This window comes from Spea bombifrons, chromosome 4, assembly GCF_027358695.1.
Source record: "Spea bombifrons isolate aSpeBom1 chromosome 4, aSpeBom1.2.pri, whole genome shotgun sequence".
NCBI classification, from domain to species: Eukaryota; Metazoa; Chordata; class Amphibia; order Anura; family Pelobatidae; genus Spea; species Spea bombifrons.
The window spans coordinates 49,269,762-49,282,663 of record NC_071090.1 but is presented as its reverse complement, the minus strand read 5'-3'; the positions used below and the strand labels follow the sequence as shown (position 1 = coordinate 49,282,663).

Here is a 12,902-nt window from a genome sequence, read left to right as displayed (position 1 = left end):
TGGGAGGTGGAGAGGTGGAGTAGGAGATTGCGTACAGATGCATGGTATCGAGCTCCATCACGTGGTACCATACAATCATGAAGGATACACAAAACATAAAACAGAAGTGACAGGCACAATAAGCTCCATTCAAGGTATATTCATATTGCATCATTTATGTTTAACAATGTATTAGGTATTTATCAATTTAATTAATTACTAACTTGAGTTAACAATGGTTTAATGTATTTATATATATATATATATATATATATATATATTAGTATAAATGGGACTTATGGTGGAGCATCATCTAAGACTGAAGGGAAGCTAGATCGAAACTTTCAAAATATGAAAATAAGACGTTTATTTTTTCTCAGATGTATGAACAGATTATAGTGGAAAATGAAAAACTGAAGGCCCAGTTGCATGACACCAACTTGGAACTAACGGAGCTCAAGTTACAGCTTGAAAAAGCAACTCAGGTTTGAAATATTACCGATATTTTGAATAGCATGTGTTAACCTAGTGATGCTGGAGTCTTTAAGTCAAGAGTATTTTCCTAACCCTTTCCAAGAGTTTTTTCCCATAGTATTCCAGAGTCCTTGATAAACATTACTGTATTTGATTTTTTGTATGTTTTTATAAAGCTGTGTCACCAAAAACTAAGAGGGTTATGACTCCTAACATTTCACTGCTTGTGGTAACATTGTGAGTAATCTCAAGTATTTATGTGAACGGATCCCTCGCTGTGTAAAAAAAAAAAAAAAATAAAAAAAAAAATTGTCCAACTCCTGTTTATATGTAATTTAATGTGTTTTTCCACTAATTATTGGTCATGTGACAGAATATATATTTTTGTTCAATAGAGACAAGAGCGATATGCTGACAGATCTCTCTTAGAAATTGAGAAAAGGGTAAGTTATAATTAACTATATCAGCTCTACTCTTATTGTACGTTTCTAATTTTAAGTTTCGAATGCGTGTTCTGAGAAGTGGATGCAAGGAAGTTACGAGATGCGGCCGAGTCTTGTGTGAATGTTTTAAATCTGGTACCTGACCAACTATGGTCAACTGAAAAACCCTTTTAGTTAGGTATAAATAAAGATGCCTATATGCAATAAATGCTACTAGAGATCTTATTATACATACACTCCTGTCTGTGTGTCTGATTTATCGAGTGGCTCGAGAGAAAGATAAAGGAACCTCAAGGTATAGAAGTACTCGGAAATTCTCAGACACATCCTTTAACTGCGGGCCAGGGGGTAAAATGTGGGGGGGAGACATTATTGAGGAAGAAAAAAAAGGTGGCTCCTGATTTTTTGGGCTGGCTCCTCAAACCAAACTGTCGAACCCTAAGGATTTTGAAAAATCTCATCACCCATTGCATAATTGTGTTATGATAAACAGGGATGCATTTTGGAATGTATCTGTACATAAAAATATGTAGTAGTCATCTGAATTTAAATGATTTGCACTGTATTTTTTGTTTTGCTAAAATTAAGTTTTCTTCAATTTAGGAAAGACGAGCCCTGGAGAGACGGATCTCTGAAATGGAAGAAGAACTTAAAGTAAGCATAACAATGTATTCTATTTTTTTAACTTGAAAGTAAAACAAAGTTTGGGAGGTTGCTTTTTATTGTTTTTTTGGGTGTCCTGTTTTTTATTTGTAAGACAAACTGTGCTGGGAAACAGAATAGCCAGTTATGTAGAAGGATGCTGTGTATAAAAAATATATATATAGATAAACCATTAAAAAGTTTTTTTTTCTTCTCCTTTTTGTAAAGTGACAAACTGTTTTTCCCTATTCTCATGTTGCTGATCCCTGCTGTGATCAAACAGAGGTGGTCATCGGAGGTCCCAGCAAGGTCTGGGCCAACCATCTGGGAATTTGTTGGTGTCTGCATTTTTTGGTGTCTGCATTGCCCCCGCTGGCAGAGATTGCCCGATCTCCTGTTTGGGCATTCATCATTATTGAATTGCAACTAGTGCTCACACAGAGCACAAATACACTTGTTCTCTCAGCACAGAACTGTTTGACTGCCTGATCTCCCATGTCCCAGCTGGTACATAATACATAGGGTGTACTGTTACATTCCAAGGGTTGTTTGGTCCTACTTCCCTTAGGACCTAATATATTTTATGAGCTGAATATTTTTTGTCTACACATGAAAGTCAAGAAAACACTAGGACAAATATTTGATGGTTTGTGAATGGAGGTTTTTCCCCTTCATATGCAAAACTACAAGTTTTGAATCCATATGCTCCCCAAAACACTATACACTAACGTGAAGCGTAGAAACGTTTCTCGTTTCACCTTCATCATCAACTTCAATCAGGCCCAGACCGGCCATCTGGCAAGCAAATGAGGGCCACTTACCTTTGCTGTAAGAGTATAGAGTAGCGTGCTGCCACATATATACGTTATTTAAAGGGCACTGGCCTAAAAAAAAAGTCAGTCTCGGTGAGAAGTAAAGCAGCCGCTTTACTTTTCACCGAGACTGACTTTTTTTTTTTTTTTTTTTTTTAAACCAACACAGAGCTTCTGTCGCCCCTTCAACATTCTTAGGTGTAGTCTTTAATTGAACTAATATTTATGCAGACTCTTCCAGTATTTTAAGGGCAATAATGTGTTTAGCTAGGGTGACTGTTTCAGTAGTTGGTATTCTGTAGGTTATTTGGTTATTAAAATAAGGTCATTGTTGCAATGGCTGTACTCTTCTATGAATAAAACATTTTCAATTAGCTCTATTCAGGTGCTCTAGCAATTCACTATGAATGGGAAACTATGTGAGGTGCCCTGTGAGCATTTACAGTCTTCACCGTAAAATACATTTATTCCATAATCCTGCCTCCTAATTATTTCAGTCTGTTTTTCACCTATGCGTACCATACATTCTTACATGGTACAATATGCATGCCACATTTGGAACTACATTTGGAAACTTTAGGACATGTTATTTTGTGCTTGTGTATAATATGCACCCTTCTAAGTATCCTACAGGGCAAAATGTGAAATTGCGAGCCTTTACAGTGTATGTAAAACAATATCAGTTAAAAATACTAAACATTAAGCATTCTAATATTTGTAATAATAAAAGTACAGTTATTTTGAACATTCTTACCGAAGTGCCACTTTACGTGGGCTCTTACATTTTCCAAATGACATATATCTGACTTTTATATTAGTTTGGAGTGAAAGTATTTTCTTTTTTGTCTGTTAAGCTTTTAAGATGATGACCGTTTTATTCCTCTTTCGTGTCCCGATCCTTGCAGAATCTACATCAAGTAAAGCAGATACAAACTTTGAGACAGTTAAATGAACGACTGGTGGCTGAGAATAGGGCTTTGACCAGAGTTGTGGGCAAGCTCTCAGAGTCCTGTAGACAACTACAGTCTGTGGACTTATAATTTCCTCTCCGTTTCTCCTCCTATGGCTAGCCAGGCAGGTGCTCCGTTTCTAGCAAGTGCCTTGGTATGAAATTTGCTATTACTGCATAATATGACCTGGGGATTTGCTTGTTAAAGTGTGGCTTTGCATGCAGTGCTTAACATTTTGTCCCCAGTGCACATGCCCATGCTAGATTTTGTGCTGCAGCAAAAATATCTTATAGAATTTGGTTTTATACAATTTGCGGTGCTGTGTAATTGAGCCTAAAATCATTTATAGGTAGTAATAGCTTCCTTTAGGTTCTTATCCAACATTGGGCTTTTACTGGTTAATAGTTTTATGTGCATCTTCTTACAGGTTCGTACTATGTACCTGTAATTCCAGGACTAAAAATCAGGTCCTAGTGGTTTTGGAGGTGTTGCTTTAGGTTAAGGTGATCCTAGCAGCAAATGTGTTCTAGCATTGTTAATATATACTTTTAAGTTCTGGTTGTTATTTATAAGCCACTGAAGTTTGTTGCAGCTAGAATACATTTCATTGTAGGATGCTGAATTTGGAATGGTAAAACCATGCAGGATCCTGTAACAGCTATGCCTTTAATGCGATGGGCAGAACCCTGCATGTTAAAGTACTTTTTACTGCAAAATAATGTTAAAAATTACCTTTGGTAGAAGCTGGACATCTCCTTTGTAGTCCACAAAGTGTTATAAACCACACGCTGATGGTCAGTGGAAGAAAAGCTCTCTCATTAAAACCAACGACAACACTTTCTGAATGGTGTTGGTATTTTGCAGGTGTAATGGAAGAGAATATCTAGCTTGCACATTCTGGTACGCTGTTCTCAGCACCCATCATTGTGTAAGCTGTCGGGATGTAAAAATGTATGTATGGTGTAGGCTAGTCACTTAGATAATGAATCCTATGGTAGTCTGCATAGCGAAACAGGTCTGTTGACTATGACAACATCTGCATGTGTCTTCCTAAGGGTAGTAAGCTTGTTAAATAGAGGAAGCCGTGCAAGTCGCCCATAGTCTTTGTAGTAGCGTGGATATTAAATTCACTTATAAAACTATCTTCACTTAGTTGCATGTTAGAATGAAGTCTAATCTGTATCTGTGTGGAACAAAAGTGCTTTTTATACTGGTACAATAGCAAGTGTCCATGGGAAGAACATATTATGGTTCTGGTGATAGGTCATCAAATGCGCTGGGTATAGGCCATTTAACACCAGAAATACTGTTCATGTGTCATTGAGTGAATGTTAAATGTTGAGGTTGTTTTGGTATGTTCGTTTTTTTCCGTGGTCAGAAACCACTATAAAGCCTAGATCTTTGTGTGTTACAAGCATAGTAAGAGCCTTGATGCAAAGCTTTGCATGTTGTGGATTTTTACTTTAAATCAGTCTGAAATAACTGAAGGACCCAATTTGCTTGACATAAGTGCAAACATAAAATCGGCAAATCATACGTACAAGTAAAGTCTATACTGAATGTATATAAGGGAATAATATCCCAAAGTTGCCTTTTACGGACAGGATTTTGTATATATCTTAACACACTTACTTGCTTTGGTTTATAGAATACATTACGGTATACATATACAGTATAAATACATTGGCTTTGAAACCTGTATGCCATGAAGACTGATTTGCTGGCTCTGCAAAGTGCCATTGTCATTGTTGAGGCTTTAATATTTGTAAAGTTTGCACCTAATGGGTCACTGAGCTTATTATTTCAGAGACAATTGTGTTTTATGCACACAAAAAGGGGTTAAGCCAGGTTTGATCTCCAAGAATAGTAATAAACTCTGTATACCTTTAGTAATGTCATTCTACCAACTAATAAGCGTGTACAGGTGAGTTGTTAATGCGGGCCGGGATGTTAATGCGAAACCTTGCTATGTCTCTAATGTTCCTCTCTTATTCGCTCAGATGCTACCTGACCTGAAAGCAGACAACCAGAGGCTAAAAGATGAAAACGGGGCCTTAATCAGAGTTATCAGCAAACTTTCCAAATAATCCAAGGTCTACGGCAGCAGCGACTTGGCATTGCACATCTGTAACTCCGGGGGAACACCACGTGGCGCTCACTGGACTTTGAGGGAATGTACCTTGGCAACGCTAACAATCCTGCCAAACTCCCTCTTACCTGTAACTTCCCCCCTCGTTTTTGTACAAAGAAAAGAAAAACATTGTTTTGTATTAAAGCGCAGCTGCTGAGAAGTGAAACGACTATGAATTCTTGTTTACAGTTACAACGTGCAAGGAAAATGTTCAAGGCAGACGCCTCCAATATTTAACCAGTAAGCCTTAGCTGTACATAAACCTTTTGCAATCAAAATGCTTTCTGCTACCACGGAAGAGAGTTACAACACCGTATTTTTTTTTGTTTTTGTGCCACAAACTTCCATTTCTTCCCTCCCACGTTCTTTTTACTTTTTATGTATTTTTTGTTGATATTTTAACTCTAAAATGCGTGCCAGTGTTTTTCTTAATGCGCTGCAGATGCCGCTTGTTGCTTGCTGTAACACCAGCTCCCCTAGGCTATCCGTGGCTGCTCTGGTAATTACTATAGGCGGCTGTCTTCATTGTGCAATATGCATTTATTTCCTATACAAGAAGCTAGCACCATGTTTTCCTTCCCGTTATCACGTTTTAAGATCCTTTGCAGAATGCTTTATTCTTCACCCTCATTTTTAGCAGGTACTGACTGTGTGTGTGTGTGTATATATTTGTGTGCGTGTGTATATAACTATATATAGATATCCCAGATGATATCTAAGTATAAGTATATATGCTGGACCTGTATTATTTCCAGACCACTGTGTGGCATGCTCAAAATGTCCCTCTCTGCAACGTCTGTTACTCCTATATAGTGATCTTAATAAAGCTCAGTAATTTTATGGTATATTGTCTTTTTTATGGAGGCGTAACTTTAGAGCTATTATTGTAAAGTATTCCGATTTGTTTTCATTTTAAGTCACAGATTATTAAATGTATGTAACTGTTTTCACTACATTTCATGTTTCTTTTGAGTGCTGTCCATATGATTTGTGCTAGCCAGGTTGGTGTCACTAAGCTTACCCCCTAACGCACTCTTTAACAGCATATGCACTGTTGCCATGTCAGAAGGCATGTAATGTAATACACCACCATATCCGTTTTCTACATTTCAGTGGCCTTTTTTTTCTGAAATTAACAACTATTCTAAATATGTATGTGTATACGGCTAAGTGAGCATTGTTTTTGTTAGAGACGGCTTTTTTTTATATATATTTTCACTGATCCATGAAAGACGATGGCTTATTACTGGCACATAAACTATCTAATCCATTGAAAACCGCTCAACAGATTAAAAATGTAAATTGTAAAGCTTGCTCCAGCTTATTGTATTGTTGATTATATTGTATACTATATTAAATGTGAATTTGTACCCCTTTCATTTACAGAAAAAGGTCATTGTGATCAACTGCCTATTTTTAATTTGTGGGTTTTCCTTTTTGGCAATCCAAACTTGCTGTTGTCTTTTTGGTTTCTCAGTTTTCTGGAGATACATGGTCTTGCTCGTACTGCCAAGCTCAGGATTCTTGATATATATATATTTTTAAGGTACAGCGGCATTTGTGGGAGTTACTGTGTTTATTTTGATATGTATGCGGCATGTTAAGAAGTTGCATCAAATAACGCAAAGTCAAAACTGTTCAACAAACCGTTGCAAAATTCTGTTTCTGCAACGTATGTGATGCAAGTTAAATTTTGTGGATTATATTTGGCAAAAATTGGGGTGTCTGTGGGGTATGATTAAATATTTCTAATTTAGTATTTTATATCTAGGTTATTTATTTATCAGAAACAGATTGGTTACTGTGCTACATAGGGTTTTATTGGTAGTACAGAGCAGGCTTTGTATCTGCATGAAACTAGTTAAAAACCTAATCTTTCCATGGAAGAAATGTATTTTGACATATACGAATAAAAATGAATAAAACTTTGTTCCGTGTGTGCATCACCACATCAACAGCTACCTGTAAGGCTCTTAAACCTCTGAAAATGTTAGAAATACGAAACGTTTTATAAAGGCTTACCTGCACACATGGTCTTTGCATGCGTTCAATTAATTTGGGTGAAACCTCAGATATTTGCACTGCTTGTGATATAAAGTAGTACAAAAACTCCTGGATTTTCCAGTGATCTTAAAGGGATTTGACACCAATTTAAAATGGAAATTCTAAGGAATGGCTAATTTGCAGAATATTTGGTTAAATTTTTTTTTTTTTTTTTTTTAAATGGATATAGCAATACTAGTAGAGAGGAGAAACATTTTATCAACGGTTTTATATCATTTATCGCGCCTACTTCAGCCATCATATACATAAAATATAGCGGTTACCCATTTAAATTAAAATGTTCTTCTCTGCAAATTCATGAAGTGGTTCCACACTCCTTTCTTCTCTCCATAAACCCCACTCCTTGTTTTTGTCTTGTTAAAACAAATCTCCGGCTTCCCAGTGCATGTCTGCTATACTCTCCACCAAGACCCCTGCATGCATACATTGCAGCAATTTAATGGCTACTTCATGCAGGGCAGAGTGTATGCGCGGCTCAGGAACTGCAGCTTCTTCTAATGGTTATTACTTTTCCCCTTTTTTCTCCGTTCTGTTCTATTAAATTACTTACAAAGTAAGAGGTTTGGTTAAAATTTTGGATTTTTGAAACCCTTGCTTATGAAGGGGTCAAGCACCGCTCACACCACAGGCACCATTACACTTTTGCCAAATAAACTGAAAAAGCTTTTGAGGTTTTGCTGTTCTTATATAACTACACTGTAGGAATAAAGAATAAAAAGATAGATAAAACATTGAGTTCTCTGGCGTGTTAAGCAAATAAGCCTTAGCAAATCTAAGTGGAACAGCACCCAACAAAAAAAAGTTGGAGCAACCAACAAAAAACGCAGTAAGACAATCCTGAATGCAGTGTCTTACCAACATTGTATTCCGTAAAGATCTTTATACATTCGGTCTTCGCATCTTTGGGAATGGTTTATTAGAATAGTGTTGAACTGGTATCAAAGGGAACTCGAGAGGAAGCAGCTTATCCTTGCTGTCCTTGGCCACAAGTTTCCCCACCTCCACAAGTTTCTGCACTTTGTGGGTTTTTTGTGTGAAGGAACTGGGTCCTGTTGCTCCAAGTGGGAAGAAATTGTCTTTCTGCTTCAGCTCCTTGCTGGAGACTGTGTTCTACCCTGCATATAACTGTGGGGAGTAGCAATTGCTTTAAGTAACTTCCTGTGGTCAAGCATGTTTCGCAAGAGCACCAAAATTCAATGAGACCCTGCAAATTTGCACTATTCTCTTTATATACCCTAGCCTATGCTTTGTAGTTGAGGGATACATTTTATAATAGCAGCCATGGACTGAGGCCGATACGCATTGTTCCACGGCACTATTTTAGTTGTTTTGAACACATACTGTGGGCCAACTACTCGGAGCACCTGTTAAACAAAACAAAACAAAAAAATGTTTCTTCTTCCGGATACTTGTGAGAGAGGGAACGTTCGAGCCCGGGATGGTCTGAACCCATGAGGTGTATTGGAGCATCCAGAAAAAGGCCATGATTTGAAGCCATGCCACAATAGAGTGCAAAACATTTTTTATTTGACACACTGGTAATTGCGCCATGCACCATTGGACTCTTCTTAGCACTGTTTTATTCTGTCATTAGCCCTAGCCATTAGGCCAGCTTTCTGGCTAGAAAGGAGATGTGCGTATCCATTTGCCAATGTGGCCTCCGAAGATGAAGATTGGGGAGGTCCAGGTTACATTTTGGGCCCTACTTGGGCACTTTGCTGTGGACTGAAAAAGGTGGTGGTGTCGAATCACTGAACCTTGGTGCTTTAAAAAAAGAAAAAGTTAAAAAAAAAAAAAAAAGCTTGTAATGTTCCAGAGTGCTACCCCCCCTCTAGTGTAGTGTCAAGAAGCATGGAGCACGCTCATAATCGTCCTTAATCTACTATTCAAAAGCTTGGTTAGTCTCCGCCCTGGTGCTAAAACTCTAGCCTGTTGCTGCCCAAGCGTCCTTCGGCCAGGCAACATAACGTATGTATTAAAAGAGTTCGTTGACTGGATGGAATCCAAAATGCAAGTGATGTTCTTGCATCTACTGTTACTCCCAGTTCTACTATCAGGAATGCATGCTTTGGGAACCATGACAGAGGCTACTAGGAGGAACAGTCAGCAACCTCAGAGATCGTGTTCCTGCTCTATGAGGGCTGTCTTTTCATAAAAAAAATAGTTTTTGTGCGGTAAAATATATCTGAACCGGCATGGGTGGGCATTTGCCTTCCAGGCTGTGCCTAATTTTCCTGAATGCATGGAGGCTGCTCCACAATTCATCCCTTTCTGAATAAGTCTTAATTCTAAAGTTCACATTCCACCATTATCTTTAGAACATACTAGCACAGCTACGTAATCAAACATTGCTTACCGTTTGTTTCTCCAAAACCAAATTGTTATCTAATAATTTTAGGTTGCTCAAGAATACATCCAACAGATATGGTGATGTGTAGGGCTTTGGGTCTGTGAAAGCAGAGGAGATATTTTGCAGTACCGAAGACAGCCAACATTGGTTTTCCATTACTCTACTGACATGAGATTAAGTTTACTATCATCTTGAGGTTCCTTAGGTTAGAGGAATTTGCAGTGTGTTATCTCCACAACCAATTTAGCCATCTCCTAGTCGTTCTACGTCTAGGGAGAATATGTTACTGTGAGTGTGCCAAATTTCCGACTCATCTATACGTGTTTAATCTTTTCCAAATGGTCACAAAGTACCTTCTGGATCAGACCAGTTTTTTTGAACCCATATTCAGTGGAATGCACTTTTATTCATGGAGACCAATTAGTTTGTAGTCACCGTACCAACCTGTTTCTTCCTATGTCTACGCTTTCTAGAACCTTTATTGTGTGATGGTGTCCGCCAAACCAGGCTTCATGTTTTTATAAAAAGTCATGGTATAACCCATTTCTACCGATTCCTGTTAGTGGGCCAAAACTTTTGCTTCAAATAGTTAAAACGACGACGAATCCAAAGAAACAAATCCATGTCACAATTTGTAAGAGTACCTATAGTAGATGGATTGATCATCGTTCCCAATACAAAACCCACTCCTAGTGATTGTGTTACGAGTGCGTGTTTCAGACTAAACATCAGCTCTTGATGCAAATGATTTGTCTGAAATTAGTAGCATTGCTGTTGCTCAACACTTTGGTTCTCTAGTGGGTGGTTTTAAGCATAAAAGCGCATATAGAAAAAAAAACTCCCATATATTATAAACTCAGGTAATGTGTGTTATTGCGCTAACTAATATAGTAAATATTTAATAAAGGGAGAGTTTTCTGGAGAGTTGTGGTCTTAATTCTCTCACTTCGCTATTCATGGTAAAGTGCCAACATTGGCAACTTTCTCCAGCATGAAAGGCTGAGCTGGACCTGCATATTGTATAAATCAATTTAAGAAATCTCCCTTTTAACTATACATTATAGGGTGCTGGTTAAGCTATTTCTACAGCAGAAGATCCCTGGAGTTGGCTTTTCCTAATGTATTGATAAGAGAAGGAGCAGAAACACAACTCTTCTGCAAATATTACCTTTACCAGGAATGCTTACACTAAGTCAGGGAGGTTGGCAGATGGTCTTTATTAGCGTGAGCACTCAGTACAAAGTAACAAGACTATAACTGATGGTGGCCAAAATTTTAATTAATATATAAGTAAGGTGCACAATATTCTTGGTCTGTGCCCTACAGGCTATACACAGCGCTAGTTACTATAGAGGTGCACTCAAAAGTAAATATCACACGTTTAATACAAAATCACAAAAATATTTATTCTATTGTATTAGAGATACATTGACGTTAGTGTATAACCTACTAAAGTTCCACAAACAAACTAGATTGTAAGCTCGTTTGAGCAGGGCCCTCCTCACCTGTTGTCTCTGTTAGTCAATTTGTTATGTTGCATACTACTTGTTATGTCCTGTCCACCCATTGTACAGCGCTATGGAATTTGATGGCGCTATATAAAACAATAAATAATAATAATTATTGCCTCTGCAGACAGCAGGAAATTTAACTGAATTCCTTGGAGCAAAAAAATGATTGCGCCGTTTTTAATGCTAAACACCACGTCGTAATTTTAGCTTTTGCTCTGTTCTTGCATTGATTCTAGAAACGTGTCTGAATTCAAGTGCATCTAGAAAGTTGTCAAACTTTTTTTCCATAACTAATCCTAAACTAAAATTAGATTTGTAACAAAAAAAAAAATTAATACATTTTAGAAATCATTGGACATTATTCTGTGATTCTATTTGGTGTTATGATTAATGGCCAAAGCAAGTACCGGTAAGTGTTGTATAACATCCAGCAGATGGCGCTGAGTGTTTTGTGTGTTTTGATCATTGATTTGGCAAATAAAGTGCACAGATAATTAAAAACATGTGTTCCTATCAGAAATAGAATGTAAACAAATAGGTGGAAAAATAGCTTGAGTTATAGAAAAAAAGGGAACTGTCACATTTGACATAAAAGAATGACTTTCACACTGAAAATGACTGTCAGCTGGGTTCACAGGAGGGCGAGCATCTTCTGGCCTGGGTGGCATGTAAAGCAGGGGGGGTTTAGTGTTTGTTATGAGGGGTGGCTTTACACTAACACACTCACTCACACACAGACCCCTTACATTGTGCTTCAGAGCAGATTACATGCTGTGAGGTTTTGCACTAACACTGCTGGGTCACATAATGTTCTGTTACGTGACCTCGCTGAGGCCCACCTCCGTGAACAGACTGGCCTGAATTGGGCCTTAGGCCAGTTATGTTTGGAGAATTAGTTCTGGCCCAGGGGGACTTGGGACTGCCCAGCCCACCCGTGCTTGTGTTACTGTAACGCAAGGTGGGTTAGAATAACTCAAAACAAAAAAATATACACATTATATATATTTTATTATTTTTTACATAGGGATCAGTTCCCAACTGGACATCGGTAAATGCACAGTGGGCTGGTGGCGCTTCCCACATTAATGTACCCTTGAATGTTTCAACTGTCCAAATCAAGAAACCTCTGTTGTGGGCTGTGGTTAGAAGCATGTCACAATGCGTATGTGACTGCATCGCGAGGTGGCCACATGGAAACTGTCAGAGGTATGCTATGTAACGGCCCAGACCTATATCAAGTTGACAGCATAGTATGCCAGAGTAGTGTCAGCCCCAAGCGGGACGTAATGTCATTTATTAGCTTCTAACCTTGAGCTTCTAGGGACAACACTATCATTTGTAGGTACATTTCTACAAAAACACATTAAATAGCAATTGCAGACAGTTTTCCATAGAAAAACACGTCGCCAGTAAAATTACTTAAAAAAAAGTAATAGCCTACGAGCTTGTGTACGAATAAATACTTAAGATGTTTTGGGAAACATTTCTCCCGGATACCATAAGAAAAATTAAGTTTCCCTTTACTTGGATATAGAAGGAAGTAAGA

At 37.9% G+C, this 12,902-nt stretch overlaps 1 protein-coding gene across 1 annotated transcript in view; it reads left to right on the top strand.

The window, feature by feature from the left end:
• The window catches only part of PPP1R12A (protein phosphatase 1 regulatory subunit 12A), a 47,691-nt gene extending 40,331 nt beyond the window's left edge, over window positions 1-7,360 (top strand). The window contains exons 22-25 of the mRNA XM_053462017.1: window positions 360-464; window positions 849-896; window positions 1,500-1,550; window positions 5,301-7,360. Of these exons, the coding sequence (XP_053317992.1) occupies window positions 360-464; window positions 849-896; window positions 1,500-1,550; window positions 5,301-5,387 (291 nt within the window). The 3' untranslated portion in view covers window positions 5,388-7,360. The remainder of the gene's footprint in view (window positions 1-359; window positions 465-848; window positions 897-1,499; window positions 1,551-5,300) is intronic.
• Window positions 7,361-12,902: the final 5,542 nt, after the last annotated feature.